Here is an 18,103-nt window from a genome sequence, read left to right on the forward strand (position 1 = left end):
TCTGATCCTGCTGTGTGGTTCCTTCATCCACTTAACACTCTGGAATATGCAGATGTTCTTCCAGCCTCCTGTGCAGCTCCACTGTCACACGCCGGCTTTCCTTTTTGGGTCAGACTGGAGGACCCTGTCTTTTCAAGCGGCTCAACATCCAGGAGCTCCTAAGTGGCTCCCAGTATCATCACAGCCCTTCTTGCTCAAACGCAGCATTTCTCCTCCTGACCTGGCAGTCTTCTCCGTCCCACCACCTCTGTCCGTGTGCCTCGCATTCATGAGCCTCAGCATGGGGTTCAACATCTTCTCCTGCGCTGCTCGATTCAGTTGTGCAGTGCCATCTTTAAATGTCCCAAGCGCTGAAGACTTGGAAAAACAACGAGCCTGCCTGTCACTTTACACAAACTTCCTCATCCTCCTCCTCGTCTCAGCACCTGGGTGGTGTCACTTTACACAAACTCCCTCATCCTCCCCCTCGTCTCAGCACCTGGGTGGTGTCACTTTTCACAAACTCCCTCATCCTCGTCTCAGTACCTGGGTGGTGTCACTTTACACAAACTCCCTCATCCTCCCCTTCGTCTCAGCACCTGGGTGGTTATGGGTGTTTGAGTCCATGGATGTCATTGGACATTTTTAGAAGGTTTTTCTCAGAGATGTCACATAAAGGCACCTCAGAAACAAAAGGTGTTATGCGTGAGTTGTGCGTGTTTGGGGCAAAGGTGGGGGCCTGACCAGCATGACCATAGGCCATTAATTATAAGAACTCTGCTATTAGAGGGTCTTCTTCACGTGAAAGGGGGGAATACCATGTCTCATTCGATGGGTTCAGGGTATCTCCACGGTAATGGTCTCCTCCCATATGATCCTCCCTCATATAGTCAGCCCCAGGGTCGGGATCGGGTAGTGGCTGCCACCCCCTGGCCACATGGGAGGAGGTCACTGCCAGGAAAACAGGGATGAGTCCATCGGATTCATCACAGTGGATGCAGTTTAAGGCCCAATGTCCTGCACAGTGATGTCTGCATGGGTCATTGATCTCACATGGACACTTGCATGGTCCCTTCACTGCCAGAAGCACAAGGACACAAGATCTGTCTTTTTGCTTTTCTTTTAGGAATATGCAGCCATAGTCCAGGTGTGTTTACCTGTACCCTACCCCCGCACCACTGTGTCTCCCGCCTGAGGGTGGAGCACCTCCACGTCTCCATCCTGAGGGTGGAGCACCTCCATGTCTCCATCCTGAGGGTGGAGCACCTCCATGTCTCCATCCTGAGGGTGGAGCACCTCCATATCTCCAGCCCGAGGGTGGAGCACCTCCATATCTCCAGCCCGAGGGTGGAGCACCTCCATGTCTCCAGCCTGAGGGTGGAGCACCTCCATTTTCCCTCCTGAGAGTGGAGCACCTCCATGTCTCCATCCTGAGGGTGGAAAACCTCCATGTCTCCATCCTGAGGGTGGAGCACAGCGTGAGTCTTCCTGTTGATTCGTTTCTAGAGCTGTTTAGGCCTGTGGTGCACATCTTTTACAATGTCCTCTTCTCTCTCACAGGTAGTGTGGACGCTCTCTGCTGCTGCTATCCTGTAGACCATGGCCGTCCTCATCATGGGCATCCTGCTCCACCTCTCCGCCTACGCCCTCTGTGATATCCTCTTCAACTCCTTCGTGGCTTGCCCTCTCCTGAGGTTTTACCCCTTTGGGATTCTCAGCTACATCTGGTTCTTGGCTTCTCTCAAATTCCCCCTACTTCTGGGCATAGCCTGGAGGTTCAGTGGTAAGTGGTGGCACACCAGGGATGACTTCAGGAGCAGGGCCCTCTCCCTATGCCTCGTGGTGCTCTCCTTCACACCGGCAGTCTATGGAACCGCCAGACTCCTCATCTTCTGGGCACCGGTGGAGGTGCACTCTGGGTGGCTCTTGTCACTGCCAGCAGCCCTAGCCTCTGGGACAGCCTGCTGGATCTGGGGCCTCTTGCTGACTTGTGGGTCCCAGGTGGGACCACTCCAGGATGGACAAAGGGAGAAGAGAGGCCTCAAGACCTGGGTGGCCATTGGACGGCTGTGGCGATACTCCAAGGATGACATGGCGTACCTAGCAGGGGCGTTCCTCTTCCTGACCTTCGCTGTAGTCGGTGAGTGCAAGTGTGTGTGTGTGTGTCTGCGAGTTCCTGTCTGTATATCTCTTTATGGAGAAGTGAGAGGACTATTCTTGACATTGCATCACTGCACAATACAAATTCATTAAAGGAACCATTTCAATCATATTCATAAACAGTGAACCAAACCGACACAAGAAAAGCATTTTAAAAAATGCAATGAAAGCAACATTCATTATAAGGAAATAAAGATGGGATGCAACTCGAACTATGGATAAGCATAATAAAACACGAGTTGTGAGAGCCTTCTGGAATTCCAACTTAATAGGTGGAATTCAGTAGGCAGGGATAGAATTCCAGGCCCAGGGGACATTGGCAGAGAAGGCCTGGTCAGAAAGGCACAGCTAAACATTGGGATAGTGTTTGTAAGACTGTCAGTGCTCCTGGGGAGTCTTGAACCTCAGGAAATGTTCAGCTTAGCTGCTAAATAAGCAGGATTTCCCAGTACCGCTGCTTTCTAAGTGATGGAGCAGATCTTGCAGCGTGCAGTCTAGCTGCTAAATAAGCAGGATTTCCCAGTACTGCTGCTTTCTAAGTAATGGAGCAGATCTTGCAGCGTGCAGCCCAGCTGCTAAATAAGCAGGATTTCCCAGTACCGCTGCTTTCTAAGTAATGGAGCAGATCTTGCAGCGTGCAGTCCAGCTGCTGAATAATCAGGATTTCCCAGTACCGCTGCTTTCTAGGTAATGGAGCAGATCTTGCAGCGTGCAGTCTAGCTGCTAAATAAGCAGGATTTCCCAGTACCGCTGCTTTCTAAGTAATGGAGCAGATCTTGCAGTGTGCAGCCTAGCTGCTAAATAAGCAGGAACTCCCAGTACCGCTGCTTTCTAAGTAATGGAGCAGATCTTGCAGTTTGCAGCCTAGCTGCTAAATAAGCAGGATTTCCCAGTTCTGCTGCTTTCTAAGTAATGGAGCAGATCTTGCAGCGTGCAGCATAGCTGCTAAATAAGCAGGATTTCCCAGTACCGCTGCTTTCTAAGTAATGGAGCAGATCTTGCAGCGTGCAGCCCAGCTGCTAAATAAGCAGGATTTCCCAGTACCGCTGCTTTCTAAGTAATGGAGCAGATCTTGCAGCGTGCAGTCCAGCTGCTAAATAAGCAGGATTTCCCAGTACCGCTGATTTCTAAGTAATGGAGCAGATCTTGCAGCATGCAGCCTAGCTGCTAAATAAGCAGGATTTCCCAGTACCGCTGCTTTCTAAGTAATGGAGCAGATCTTGCAGCGTGCAGTCGAGCTGCTGAATAAGCAGGATTTCCCAGGGCCGCTGCTTTCTAAGTAATGGAGCAGATCTTGCAGTGCGCAGTCCAGCTGCTAAATAAGTAGGATTTCCCAGTACTGCTGCTTTATTAGTAATGGAGCAGATCTTGCAGCGTGCAGTCTAGCTGCTAAATAAGCAGGATTTCCCAGTACCGCTGCTTTCTAAGTAATGGAGCAGATCTTGCAGCCTAGCTGCTAAATAAGCAGGATTTCCCAGTACCGCTGCTTTATTAGTAATGGAGCAGATCTTGCAGCGTGCAGCTTAGCTGCTAAATAAGCAGGATTTCCCAGTACCGCTGCTTTCTAAGTAATGGAGCAGATCTTGCAGCGTGCAGCCTAGCTGCTAAATAAGCAGCATTTCCCAGTACCGCTGCTTTCTAAGTAATGGAGCAGATCTTGCAGCGTGCAGCCTAGCTGCTAAATAAGCAGGATTTCCCAGTACCGCTGCTTTCTAAGTAATGGAGCAGATCTTGCAGCGTGCAGCCTAGCTGCTAAATAAGCAGGATTTCCCAGTACCGCTGCTTTCTAAGTAATGGAGCAGATCTTGCAGCGTGCAGTCCAGCTGCTAAATAAGCAGGAACTCCCAGTACCGCTGCTTTCTAAGTAATGGAGCAGATCTTGCAGCATGCAGCCTAGCTGCTAAATAAGCAGGATTTCCCAGTACCGCTGCTTTCTAAGTAATGGAGCAGATCTTGCAGCGTGCAGCCTAGCTGCTAAATAAGCAGGATTTCCCAGTACCGCTGCTTTCTAAGTAATGGAGCAGATCTTGCAGCGTGCAGCCTAGCTGCTAAATAAGCAGGATTTCCCAGTACCGCTGCTTTCTAAGTAATGGAGCAGATCTTGCAGTGTGCAGCCTAGCTGCTAAATAAGCAGGATTTCCCAGTACCGCTGCTTTCTAAGTAATGGAGCAGATCTTGCAGCTTGCAGCCTAGCTGTTAAATAAGCAGGATTTCCCAGTACCGCTGCTTTCTAAGTAATGGAGCAGATCTTGCAGCGTGCAGCCTAGCTGCTAAATAAGCAGGATTTCCCAGTACCGCTGCTTTCTAAGTAATGGAGCAGATCTTGCATCTTGCAGTCTAGCTGCTAAATAAGCAGGATTTCCCAGTACCGCTGCTTTCTAAGTAATGGAGCAGATCTTGCAGTGTGCAGCCTAGCTGCTAAATAAGCAGGATTTCCCAGTACCGCTGCTTTCTAAGTAATGGAGCAGATCTTGCAGTGTGCAGTCTAGCTGTTAAATAAGCAGGATTTCCCAGTACCGCTGCTTTCTAAGTAATGGAGCAGATCTTGCAGAGTGCAGTCCAGCTGCTGAATAAGCAGGATTTCCCAGTACCGCTGCTTTCTAAGTAATGGAGCAGATCTTGCAGCCTAGCTGCTAAATAAGCAGGATTTCCCAGTACCGCTGCTTTCTAAGTAATGGAGCAGATCTTGCAGTGTGCAGCCTAGCTGCTAAATAAGCAGGATTTCCCAGTACCGCTGCTTTCTAAGTAATGGAGCAGATCTTGCAGCGTGCAGCCTAGCTGCTAAATAAGCAGGATTTCCCAGTACCTCTGCTTTCTAAGTAATGGAGCAGAGCTTGCAGCGTGCAGTCCAGCTGCTGAATAATCAGGATTTCCCAGTAGTGCTGCTTTATTAGTAATGGAGCAGATCTTGCAGCGTGCATTCCAGCTGCTGAATAAGCAGGATTTCCCAGTACTGCTGCTTTCTAAGTAATGGAGCAGATCTTGCCACGTGCAGCCTAGCTGCTAAATAAGCAGGATTTCCCAGTACTGCTGCTTTCTAAGTAATGGAGCAGATCTTGCAGCGTGCAGTCCAGCTGCTAAATAAGCAGGATTTCCCAGTACCGCTGCTTTATTAGTAATGGAGCAGATCTTTCAGCATGCAGCCTAGCTGCTAAATAAGCAGGATTTCCCAGTACCGCTGCTTTCTAAGTAATGGAGCAGATCTTGCAGCGTGCAGCCTAGCTGCTAAATAAGCAGGATTTCCCAGTACCGCTGCTTTCTAAGTAATGGAGCAGATCTTGCAGCGTGCAGTCTAGCTGCTAAATAAGCAGGATTTCCCAGTACCGCTGCTTTCTAAGTAATGGAGCAGATCTTGCAGCGTGCAGTCTAGCTGCTAAATAAGCAGGATTTCCCAGTACCGCTGCTTTCTAAGTAATGGAGCAGATCTTGCAGCGTGCAGTCTAGCTGCTAAATAAGCAGGATTTCCCAGTACCGCTGCTTTCAAAGTAATGGAGCAGATCTTGCAGCGTGCAGCCTAGCTGCTAAATAAGCAGGATTTCCCAGTACTGCTGCTTTCTAAGAAATGGTTCAGATCTTGCAGATTGCAGTCTAGCTGCTGAATAATCAGGATTTCCCAGGGCCGCTACTTTCTAAGTAATGGAGCAGATCTTGCAGCGTGCAGTCCAGCTGCTAAATAAGCAGGATTTCCCATTACCGCTGCTTTCTAAGTGGAGCAGATCTTGCAGCGTGCAGTCCAGCTGCCAAATAAGCAGGTTTTCCAGTACTGCTGCTTTCTAAGTAAGGCAGCCGTTCTTGCAGCATGCAGTCCAGCTGCTAAATAAGTAGGATTTCCCAGTACTGCTGCTTTCTAAGTAATGGAGCAGATCTTTCAGCGTGCAGTCCAGCTGCTAAATAAGTAGGATTTCCCAATAGTGCTGCTTTATTGGTAATGGAGCAGATCTTGCAGCGCACAGTCCAGCTGCTAAATACGCAGGATTTCCCAGTACTGCTGCTTTCTAAGTAATGGAGCAGATCTTGCAGAGTGCAGTCCAGCTGCTAAATAAGCAGAATTTCCCAGGGCCGCTGCTTTCTAAGTAATGGAGCAGATCTTGCAGCGTGCAGCCTAGCTGCTAAATAAGCAGGATTTCCCAGTACTGCTGCTGTCTAAGTAATGGAGCAGATCTTGCAGCGTGCAGTCCAGCTGCTAAATAAGCAAGATTTCCCAGTACCGCTGCTTTCTAAGTAATGGAGCAGATCTTGCAGCATGCAGTCTAGCTGCTAAATAAGCGGGATTTCTCGGTACCATTGCTTTATTAGTAATGGAGCAGATATTGCAGCGTGCAGCTAAGCTGCTAAATGAGCAGGATTTCCCAGTACCGCTGCTTTCTAAGTAATGCAGCAGATCTTGCAGCGTGCAGTCCAGCTGCAAAAATAATTAGGATTTCCCCGTACTTCTGCTTTATTAGTAATGGAGCAGATATCGCAGCGTGCAGCTTAGCTGCTAAATAAGCAGGATTTCCCAGTACTGCTGCTTTCTAAGTAATGGAGCAGATCTTGCAGTGCGCATTCCAGCTGCTGAATAAGCAGGATTTCCCAGTACTGCTGCTTTATTAGTAATGGAGCAGATCTTGCAGCATGCAGACTAGCTGCTAAATAAGCAGGATTTCTCAGTACCGTTGCTTTATTAGTAATGGAGCAGATCTTGCAGCGTGCAGCCTAGCTGCTAAATAATCAGGATTTCCCAGTTCCGCTGCTTTATTAGTAATGGAGCAGATCTTTCAGCATGCAGTCTAGCTGCTGAATAAGCAGGATATCCCAGTACCGCTGCTTTCTAAGTAATGGAGCAGATATTGCAGCTTGCAGTCTAGCTGCTGAATAAGCAGGATATCCCAGTACAGCTGCTTTCTAAGTAATGGAGCAGATCTTGAAGCGTGCAGTCTAGCTGCTGAATAAGCAGGATATCCCAGTACTGCTGCTTTATTAGTAATGGAGCAGATATCGCAGCGTGCAGCTTAGCTGCTAAATAAGCAGGATTTCCCAGTACTGCTGCTTTCTAAGTAATGGAGCAGATCTTGCAGTGCGCATTCCAGCTGCTGAATAAGCAGGATTTGCCAGTACTGCTGCTTTATTAGTAATGGAGCAGATCTTGCAGTGCGCATTCCAGCTGCTGAATAAGCAGGATTTCCCAGTACTGCTGCTTTATTAGTAACGGAGCAGATCTTGAAGCATGCAGTCCAGCTGCTGAATAAGCAGGATTTCCCAGTACTGCTGCTTTCTAAGTAATGAAGCAGATCTTGCAGCATGCAGTCCAGCTGCTGAATAAGCAGGATTTCCCAGTACTGCTGCTTTATTAGTAATGGAGCAGATATTGCAGCGTGCAGTTTGGCTGCTGAATAAGCAGGATTTCCCAGTACTGCTGCTTTCTAAGTAATGAAGCAGATCTTGCAGCATGCAGTCCAGCTGCTGAATAAGCAGGATTTCCCAGTACCATTGCTTTATTAGTAATGGAGCAGATATTGCAGCGTGCAGCTTAGCTGCTAAATAAGCAGGATTTCCCAGTAACGCGTCTTTATTAATAATGGAGCAGATATTGCAGCGTGCAGCCCAGCTGCTAAATAAGCAGGATTTTCCAGTACCGCTGCTTTCTAAGTAATGGAGCAGATCTTGCAGTGCTCATTCCAGCTGCTGAATAAGAAGGATTTCCCAGTACCGTTGCTTTATTAGTAATGGAGCAGATATTGCAGCGTGCAGCCTATCTGCTAAATAAGCAGGATTTCCCAGTACTGCTGTTTTATTAGTAATGGAGCAGATCTTTCAGCATGCAGCCTAGCTGCTAAATAAGCAGGATTTCTCAGTACCGCTGCTTTCTAAGTAATGGTTCAGATCTTGCAGCATGCAGTCTAGCTGCTGAATAAGCAGGATATCCCAGTACCGCTGCTTTCTAAGTAATGGGGCAGATCTTGCAGCGTGCAGTCTAGCTGCTGAATAAGCAGGATATCCCAGTACCGCTGCTTTCTAAGTAATGGAGCAGATCTTGCAGTGCGCATTCCAGCTGCTGAATAAGCAGGATTTCCCAGTACTGCTGCTTTATTAGTAATGGAGCAGATCTTGCAGCTTGCAGTCTAGCTGCTGAATAAGCAGGATTTCCCAGTACCGCTGCTTTCTAAGTAATGGAGCAGATATTGCAGCTTGCAGTCTAGCTGCTGAATAAGCATAATATCCCAGTACCGCTAGTTTCTAAGTAATGGAGCAGATATTGCAGCGTGCAGTCTAGCTGCTAAATTATCAGGATTTCCCAGTACCGCTGCTCGTAATGAGGCCCATTGTGTATAGGCGCTATATAAATAAACTATCATATCATATCATAGTCCAAAATATCTGGAGTGGCTCACGTTGCAGACGTCTGATCTAGGAAAACAAGCAAGCAGCCCCCACCTTGCTTCCTGGTATCTAGTATGTGCATGACATCTACCAACTAGAGAGGAGCGGTCGCAGTGCTACACGAAAACCGGAAGCGGGTTTGATAGTCCAGAAAAAGTGCTGCACTTGTATACGTGACGGAAAGGCTGAGGTACTGCACACATAATAGTGCAGTGAAGTAATGGTTCGAAATGTGGCCTTATCCGGAAGGTCCAGAGCAGGTTCTTTACTAATCTCTTTAGAGACTTGGGGGAAATGCTTTGATTAAAAGAGGCTTTAATCAGTGGCAGCAAAAAGGAGGTGGTAGTTGAAGGAATTTGTTTTATAAGATGAGCAGGAAGAGGATCAGGAGGACAGGAAGTGGCATTCAGGGCCAAGAGAAAAGGCAGATTTAGAAATAGGGAGAAATTATACAAAATCAGGACTATTCTTGGGGAAACCGGAGAAGTGGCAGATGCTGAGTTGGGCGTTTTAGAATAACTGATAAATGCTTTGGGTGTTTTCAAGGAACCAACAATTGAAAAGATTCACTTGAAGACTGGGGGTAGAGACTGGAGAAGGGCGTACACAGTGTGTTATGACTTTAATACGTTCCCCTGGCCCGTTGCCTACATTATCAATTTGATATTGCAGAAAATATTTCTAATAGACTCCTTCCTACCACAGATTCCTCATCTATCTCCCTCTATCATGGAAACTAGCACAGCTCTGCATTTGTTCCACCCGACGCCTCTACACACCCCGTGATAGGCATGAGGTTGGGGCCAGTATATATAGAGGTGCCACACCCCTTGACCTCCGTTACTTTTTTCTGCGCACTCTGCTTACTTTAGGAATACCGCTCTCTTCATTTAACACATTTTCTTCTAAGCGTTCTCAAATTCCCTGCAATGCCGAATCTGATCAGGTCTTTGGGGTTTAAATCCTGCGTGGATTGCAGGCATCCTATGTCCATTTCAAGTCCTCACCATAGCTACCTTTACTGCCTTGGTGAAGGCCATGACGCGCAGGACTGCAAGTTGTGCCAATCAATACACCTCAAGGTGCTCGAAGAGTGTAAAGCAAAACCTTTCACCTTCCTCCACAAGGAGAAAGGTGATAAGTGGACCTGTTGTCATGACCTACAGAACGCGCCCCTTTTGGACTTCCTGGTCCTTGTCTCAATGGGGCTTGCACTCCCTGGTACTCCCAACATGGCCATCCAGCGTGAAACACCTTCCTCGCTCTACACGTTGGACGTAGCGTGTTCTATTAATAGAGCACGCCCCCGCGGCTCTGTGCGTCTCAATGCTATTGCGAAGTAGCGACCAAACGTGTGCTCCGTAGCTCGCGGTATTGATTCCCTGATTCTGTCCCTACTAACTCCATTCCTAGTGCCTCTCCTTTCTTTCTTACTTCCTGGACTCGTGTGCTGAGTAGTGCACTTTCTTAATTTCCCAGATTCCTGGATCGTTGCATCCCAGAACTTTGAACGCATGCTGGAGTCGAAAGAGACTTGTGCAGCCTTATTCAAGACCCGATCCGTCCGCATCGACCAAGAAATCCAGCAAAGATCGGACTCAGGTGAGAAGGGGGAAATCCTTGACACCTGTTTAAGGTTGCTGGGCGCAGACCATGGCATTGAGGCACAATCCCCAGTCCAAAGGGGCAAAAAGAAGAAACTCTGCAAGAGGTCAATATCCTCTGGTGGTTCTATGCGGCATCATTATTGTTCATCTTCCAAGAAGAGGAGCCACCACTCCAGGGACACCCAAGAAGACAAGGCCCTCCAGGTACCTTTTCCCACACTGTTCTCTAGCCAAATGAATGGGAGGCATTCAAGCTGAAGATGCTTGACCTTATTCCCAAAGCCCTGGCTACGGCCCAACGCAAGTGGCCATGGCATCAGCGCCGTCTGCAAATGCTTAGGGCCGAATAATATAAGTTCGGTCTTAGCAGCGTTAAGCTGTAAATAGTTCTTTGACATCCAGCTGCTTACCTCTGTCAAACATTGCTCCAGTTTGCTGAACGCTTCCTGGAAGTTGGTTATTCGTAAGAATATCTGGGTATCATCGGCACATGAATGGAAGTCCAACCCATACCGTCTAAGAATTTCCAAAAGGGGTAGAATATATAAATTAAACAGTAATGGTGACAGGGAAGATCCCTGTGGGACTCCTTTCAATCAGGCAGTGGACGGGGCAGTGATGGAATTATTGGACAGGCCCGCTTCAGTTCTTATGGCGGACCGCAACCTGGCCAAAAAGCATAGGCCGTCACCCTCTGAACCCATGTTTCTTTCTGCCCATGCTGCCCCAGACAGTTTGGTGGTCCAGGCTGCTACAGCTAACCTTAGAACCACCTCTTTTCCATCCTTGCCCCCAAAAGGGAGAGCAAGATACTGGGCGCATGGGGTAGGAAGATGTTTGGTTCTTTGAGCCGTAGTCTCTGGTGTGTCAATTGCTTTTGTGCTCTGGCCAAGTCTTCATTTAGCCTTTGGTCAGTTATGGCTGAGGCGTCCGAACACATCCCAAAGGGGAGATGCACAAAGGTGTTGAGGATCTCATCATGGACATCAAAAAAGCCGCCTATCAGATACCATACTCTGTGTTTCAAGGACGAGGCCCACCAGCTCTGTCTTGCGAAGGTTCTCTTTGCCAAGGACATCAGGGGTTGCTACTGACATCCAAGAGTAACTTCTGGACATGCCCTTCAAGTCGCTTCAAGCCTCTAAGGCTACCACCAAGTCACTGAGGCTGGCAGTACAGCAACAATGACCTGTGAGCTCAGTGGGCAGGGGAAGGCCTTTTTGCCCCTTTTCCACTTATGCCCAAAGACGTCATAAACGTACCTGGCCGCCGCACACAGCAGTCCTCCTGTGGGCTGCTGGTTGTCCCACGCTGCACACAGCACCCCTTCCCTTTCGCGCCAGTTGCAGCAACCCTTCCCTGGATTGCAAAGAGTCCTGTATCTGAAGCGATAATGCCGGCATCTCTCCTCCAGTCACCGACAGCAACACACATGGAGGTTGCCATGGCGTCTCAAGGACGCTGGGCAACGCGCAGATCATTGCCGGGCATGGCAACACGGTCACATGATAACAACATGTCACATGATCTACCAGAAAGCCTTCGGACATTATTTAAATGCTCGGCCTTCGAGCAACTTTGCTTCTCAGCAGTTGTCGCGGGTGGCGTTTGTTTTTGTATGAATTTTTGACCTCCTGATGTCTGGATTTTTGGCTCAGGTCTTTTTTGGATTGCTGCTGTTTTTTCCCTGTTGGTTTTGGTGAACTGGCGATTTGTCTGTATATTGGATTACTTGGATTTTGACCCTGGAACTTTGCCTTTGGAACTCTTTTGGATTTTCCCTGGATTTTTGGAAACATTTGATATTGGACTTTGTTTATACCTGGAACTTTGGTGAGACTGAAAAACTGGATACCGTCACCCACCTAGCTTGCGCCCTTGTGGCGTTCGGGTTAAGTTTGACACATATTGGATTTGTTGACAATGCGCAGCAGGATATTATCACTTCAAGGCTTGCCTATTCCTGGATTAGGTATGTTATGTATACAGGCGGGTTACATGAATATATAGTTAAAGATTTGTGTGACACCCCGTTTTCTTCTAGCTGCAGAGTGCCTGGCAGTGCTGTATCCTGTCTCATCTTGTGTCCCAATTTCTGTCCAGGGACTGTCTTTGTTCTTCCCTGGCTGGTACATGGGAAGAAGGTAGAAGTTCATCTGGGACCTCAGTTCATGACAGACATAGAGGTCAAGCATCATTGGCTAGGCAAGGGCAGCCTTTTTTCTTACAGGGGTGAGGGGCCAAGTTGCACCCATAGGAGGCACTTATACCTCCACTCTGCCCTCCCCCCGCAACCCCCAGTCCAAAAGCTGTTTGAAGAGGACTTTCACCATCTGTCTCCTGTGGGAGGCGGAATATCCCTGTTTGTTGAGGAATGAATGGATACCACCTTGGGAGCCTGGACGTTACAGTTTATACAACAGGGATACTGCCTCCCATTTGCCTCTCGCTCTCCAGACCACCCCCATGCCACCAACCTTTGCCTCTGGAACCTCTCCTACCGGAGAGATCTGTCCAACAAGGCCGTAGAGATGGTACCCTGCTCGGAACAAGGCAGGGGTTGGTGCCCATCACACTTTCTGGTGCCAGAGGTCTGAGAACCATCCTGAGTCTGCAGCCTCTGAACTTGTCTTTGCGCAAGGACAAATTCAAGTTGGTCACTCTGGCTCAGATTCTCCAGGCCCTGGACGTGAATGGCTGGCTGGTCTCCCTGGATCTCCAAGATGCTTGCTTCCATGTGGCTATCCACAAGAAACACAGAAAGTACCTGAGATTCAAAGTGGGGAATTGTCATTTCCAGTTCATATTCCTGCATTTGTCTTTCTTCAGTACCCAGGATTTTCACCAAGCTGCTAGCGGTAGTGGCTCACCTCAGGAGAGAAGGCATTCATGTTGTTCCCTACCTAGATGACTGGCTCAACCAAGCCCACTCACCGGATCTACCGTCTGCACACCTGTACCGAGCGTGCAGCCTATTGCACAGCTTGGCTTCTCCCTGAGCTGCAAGAAGTCTCAAGTTTCCCTATGCCAGTCCTTCTGATTTTTCAGTGCTGTCTTGGACACTCTCATGGGATGGGGTTTCCCGCCCGAGGACAGGGTGGCAAACATCTACAAGATGGTCCTGGTTTTCCAGCCACAGGCGACAGTTCATCCTTGGCTTTTCTGTGCTTGCTGGGTCTTATGGCCTGCTACATCTTGAGGCCTGCCTGTGCATGAGGTTGCTACAATGGCTTCTGAGCTCACAGTGGTCACAGTTTCAGGGCCGAGCATTGGACCGTCTACTGGTCTCAGAGAGAGAGTGTCCAGAGACCTGCAATGGTGTTCCATGAAGGACAACCTCCTGAAGGGGTCACTATTTTGTCAACTTTGGCCACAAGTGACTCTAGTCATGGATGGGTGCCTGAAGGGCTGGTGTGTTCCCCTCCAAGAACGTACCTTATGGTGAGCGGACTGTGGTCCCCATTGGAGTGCTGGAAGCATATTAATCTGCTGCAGCTGAGGGTGATCAGGCTCTGTGAACGGCAAGATGGTACTGGTCTGGATGGACAATAATGTAGCCATGCATTACCTCAACAAGCAAGGTGGCATGGGCTCCTTGCCTCTGTGCAGAGAAGCAATACAATTGTGGTTCTGGGTGCTGGAGAACAGTTTGTCTCTCACTGTGGCCCAACTGGCCGGCAGGGAGAACATGCCAGTGGATGCACTGAGCAGACAATCATCAGGAAGTTCTGGAGGAGATTTTCTCCCACTGGGGTAATCCTCAGGTGGCCCTCTTCACTTCCAGTGAACAGGAAGTGCAGGTATTTCTGCTCCAGGGAATTTCTCATAAGGGAGCTCTGGGAGATGCCTTGATGATCGAGTGTGACTTTGACCTACTGTGTTCCCACCAATCCTTGTCATTCCGCTGGTTCTCAGGAGACTGTGCCCGTTTGGGTCCACAATGATCTTGATCACTCCGGACTGTGCCCGGAGGACATGGTGCCTGGAGTTGCTGGACATGGCCATCCGCCCTCCCTTGTTTCTACCACAGAGGATGGACATCCTCTCCCACTGGGAGAGGAGGGTTCTGAACTGAATCCATGAAGCCTGAACCTTCATCTCTAGCTGAGGTATAGGGAGTGGGATCTGGACCCTTTTACTTGCTCCATTGTCTCTATGTTGGAGTTTCTTCTGTCTTTGGCATGGATGGGCCTGAGGATTGGTAGAGTGCAGAGTAAATGTCCCCCAAGGGGTCTTTCTAATATGTTTCCCCCATGCTAGTTTGTTGTTCCAGCATGGGACTCAAATTTAGTGTTGACATTTTTAATGGGCACTCTGTTTGAGCCCTGTTTGACCCCCTTAATTCTTGTTCATTAAGACTGCTCACACCAATTTTCCTGATTGCCATCACTTCCGTGAGATGGGTGAGATGGGTGAGTGAACTCCAGACTGGATCTGGTAGGGGCTCTCAAGTTATAAGTCTCTCGAACATGGGAGAACAGAACTGATAGGCAACTTGTTGTAGATTACGCAGGCGTCCAAGCTGACAGGGCTGTCACCAAACGGACCCTGTCTCAGTGGATGATTCTCTGGGTCTCGGAATGCTATGATCTGGCAGGCAAGGAGATCCCAGAGGGTCTCAGGTTTCACTCCACCAGAGGATTGTCCGCCACTTCGGCTCTGCAATGTGCAGTGCCTTTTCTGGATATTTCCCAAGCGGCTACGTGGACAGCATTATTCTTTAGACTCTGTCTGGTCAGAATGTTCGTTTTGGCAGGGCTCTCCTTCAGCGTGTTCTGGTTTAGGTGGTGTCCTTGCTACCCTCCCTCCCCCAGGTCATTGCACTGCTTTGGGAGCCTCTCACAGATGAGGAATCCATGGGAGGAAGGAGTCATTAGAAGAACACATTACTTACCTCTCAGGAAGGTTCTTTCTGGTGGACGTTCCCTGCACGGATTCCTCATCACCCTCACTTCCTGCCCCTCTTGGGGTTGGTGGTATAACTTAGTTCTGCGGTCCCTCTGTGTCAAAGTCCTAGGCTAAGAGGGTTGAACTGTGGACACGAGATGCTGCGCCGCCACATATACTGGCCCCAGTGTCATGTCCGCATGGGGCACGTAGAGGTGTCGACGGAAACGTTTCTGAAGAGCAGCTGCACTGGGAGATGGATATCATAGATGTGGAATCCGTGGGAAAAACGTTCATCAAAAACATGACTTAGTGGCAAGTAATCTGTTCTTCACACCTGGTACATGTCGTGTATGTATGAGGGGCCACATTCTGGCCTAAATGTTATATGCCTGAGCTACCCTCATCACCCCAGTTGGCCAGAGTTATTAACTGCCCCAGAGGGTACTCTGACTGCCAGGCGGGACTTGAGCCCTTGTCTCCTTCTGCCTGAGAGGGTGGGTGAGTGTGTATAGACACCTTGCACAGGGGGAGTCTAGTGGTTATGGTGGGGTGGCATGTTCTGTATCACCAACACTCTCTCCTTCAGGCCGGGCTTCATCTGCGTGTCTCATTCTGCGTATTTGAGTGGGTGGGTAAGTGTGATTAGTGCCACTAGCTCCTTCCATAGGGGAGCCTAAGGGTTGTGGTAGGGTGCGCATGTTCTGTATCACACTCTCTTTCTCTTCTCACTGTCTGCATTTGAGGGTGCATGAGTGTGTTTAGGGTCTCTGGCTCCTTGCACAGGGATCTCTTGTGATTATGGTGTGAATGTTCTGGATCTCCCACACTCTTTCATTTTTCACTGTCTGCATGTGAGGGTGCGTGAGTGTGTTTAGGGTTTCTGGCTCCTTGCACAGGGAACTCTTGTGATTATGGTTTGAATGTTCTGGATCACACACACACACACACTCCTGCCTGCAGAGGCTACTTCACCCGCTTATCTCTTACTGCCTGTACGAGAGGGTGGGTGTGTTTAGTGTTCCTTGCACCTTCCACAGGGGAGTCTAGTGGTTATGTTGGGGTGTGCATGTTCTGTTTCAACCACATTCTTTCTCTATCTCCTGCAGGGGAGATGTTCATCCCGTACTACATTGGGAGAGTCATCGACATCTTGGGCTCCAAGTACCGAGAGGCTGACTTCCATGCTGCCATCTTCTTCATGGCAGTCGTCTCTGTGGCCAGGTCAGTGCCAGTCCTTGGTGGTGGGTCTCAAGCTGAAGCTCTGTAAGATACCACCCAGGGGCCCTCTGGGAATGCTCTGACTTGTATTGTTTTCTCAGTGGCGCATGTTGCAATGGGGTTATACCCCACTTACCCTGCCAACATATAAGTGTGTCCCTGAGAGGGAATGGATGGAGGACCTTTCAACAGGAGACCGCTTTTTCTATAATTTGGGGTGTCCCGTTGATTTCATACAATGCTCTACTGCTGAGAGCTGGCAATGGTGCCAGTGGTCATTGCTATTCTATAATTTGGGGTGTCCTGTTGATTTCATACAATGCTCTACTGCTGAGAGCTGGCAATGGTGCCAGTGGTCATTGATATTCTATAATTTGGGGTGTCCTGTTGATTGCTTATGAGTTGTCAATGGTGCCAGTGGCCATTGATATTCTGTCATTTGGGGTGTCCTGTTGATTGCTTATGAGCTGTCAATGGTGCCAGTGGCCATTGATATTCTGTCATTTGGGGTGGGGTGTCCAGTTGATTTCTCACACTGCTCTACTGCTGAGAGTTGGGAGTGGTGTGTAAGGAACTCATGGGGCCTCATTACGAGTATGGAGGCAGCCATGCCCTTAACAAGGGCATGGCTGCCTCCATACCGGGTTCCATGTCTGGGTCCCACGAAAGGGGACTTACCGGGCCATTCTGACCTTCGAGGGCCCAGTAAATCCCTTTCGCGGGACCCGGTACTTCCCCATTCCCATTTCAGCCCCCATAGGGCTCACTGGGAATGGGGAGGGTGCTAACAACGGGCCCGTTGTTAGCACCCTCTACTGCTAGCGGGTCCCACTAAGGACGTCTGGTCAGACCAGACGTCCTTAGCGGGTCCCGCTGCAGACCTCGGAATAGGGCAGCTCGTAATGAACGGTGCCGGTCCCATACCGGCACCGTTCATTACGGGACCACCAGGGTCCTAATGAGGCCCATGGTGGCAACAGTAAAGACAGACACAAGTGATCACAGTTCAAGGTTGTTTATTAAACTGTATAAGTAGGTTGGAAAAACGCCTAATGTAAACCTAAATCTAAGATGGGAGCAAGCTACGACCATCAAATCATAATAAGGCAGTTCAAGTAGCGTCTTGCCAAATAAAAGAGCCTATACTAAAAAAAAACTATTGCCATTCCTTACGCTAAATACAAAAAGAAATGTGGGATAATGATATGATATGATTGGTTATTTATAATGCGCTTAATACCCAGAGGTTTCTAAGCGCAGACCCGGGGATCGAACCTGTGTTGCTCCGTGTCATTTTGCTGCCAAGGCGAGCACGTTGCCGCTGAGCTATCCTCCCAAGACAGTGCTCTTAAGAAAGAAGGACGCGTTCACAAATAATAAGTCAGGATGTGGTACTTGAGGTCTCCCTTCCCCACGTTTTCATCACGTGACAAGGGTGGACTTTGGAGCACAGCACGAGCTGACAGTTCCGCTTTCAGCAATCAGGGCATTTAGTGGTTAAGTATCTTTTCTATCAAAAAGTCTCTTGCCGCCGTGGGCCTGATGTATTCAAATAATCAAACAAAGAATTCCTTTTCACATATACTTTGGGTGATGTCTTTCACCACTAAATCCCCCTCTTTTGGGCACAGATGCTTAGCAAGTTCCTTAATGGTACCAGGACCTCAGATGGGTATGTTCTTGGGTTTGCAAGGGCCTGTCAGGTTTAAAATAATAAACAAAAGTTCAAAGTTCCTTTCTGTTTGTACGTAATCTTCGGCCGATGACTGCTTGGATCTCCCTTGTTCGGGCTGAGACCTTTTGGCATTCACTTATCTTCGGGTGATGGCTTTTCCCCCTTGGATCTCCTTCGTTCGGTTCGGACCCTTTTTGGCATTCACAAATCTTTG

General features: G+C 48.9%; 2 protein-coding genes across 3 annotated transcripts in view; both read left to right on the top strand.

Annotated features, from left to right (window-relative positions):
* LOC138522045 (major histocompatibility complex class I-related gene protein-like) overlaps positions 1–18,103 on the top strand; it is a 1,849,186-nt gene that overhangs the window by 1,093,810 nt on the left and 737,273 nt on the right. The gene's annotated exons all lie outside the window — the stretch shown is intronic.
* LOC138522044 (ABC-type oligopeptide transporter ABCB9-like) overlaps positions 1,534–18,103 on the top strand; it is a 234,954-nt gene continuing 218,384 nt past the window's right edge. The window contains exons 1-2 of the mRNA XM_069635269.1: positions 1,534–2,119; positions 16,103–16,217. Of these exons, the coding sequence (XP_069491370.1) occupies positions 1,579–2,119; positions 16,103–16,217 (656 nt within the window). The 5' untranslated portion in view covers positions 1,534–1,578. The remainder of the gene's footprint in view (positions 2,120–16,102; positions 16,218–18,103) is intronic.

This window comes from Ambystoma mexicanum, chromosome 13 (genome assembly GCF_040938575.1).
Source record: "Ambystoma mexicanum isolate Mex_15411 chromosome 13, UKY_AmexF1_1, whole genome shotgun sequence".
Classification (NCBI taxonomy): Eukaryota; Metazoa; Chordata; class Amphibia; order Caudata; family Ambystomatidae; genus Ambystoma; species Ambystoma mexicanum.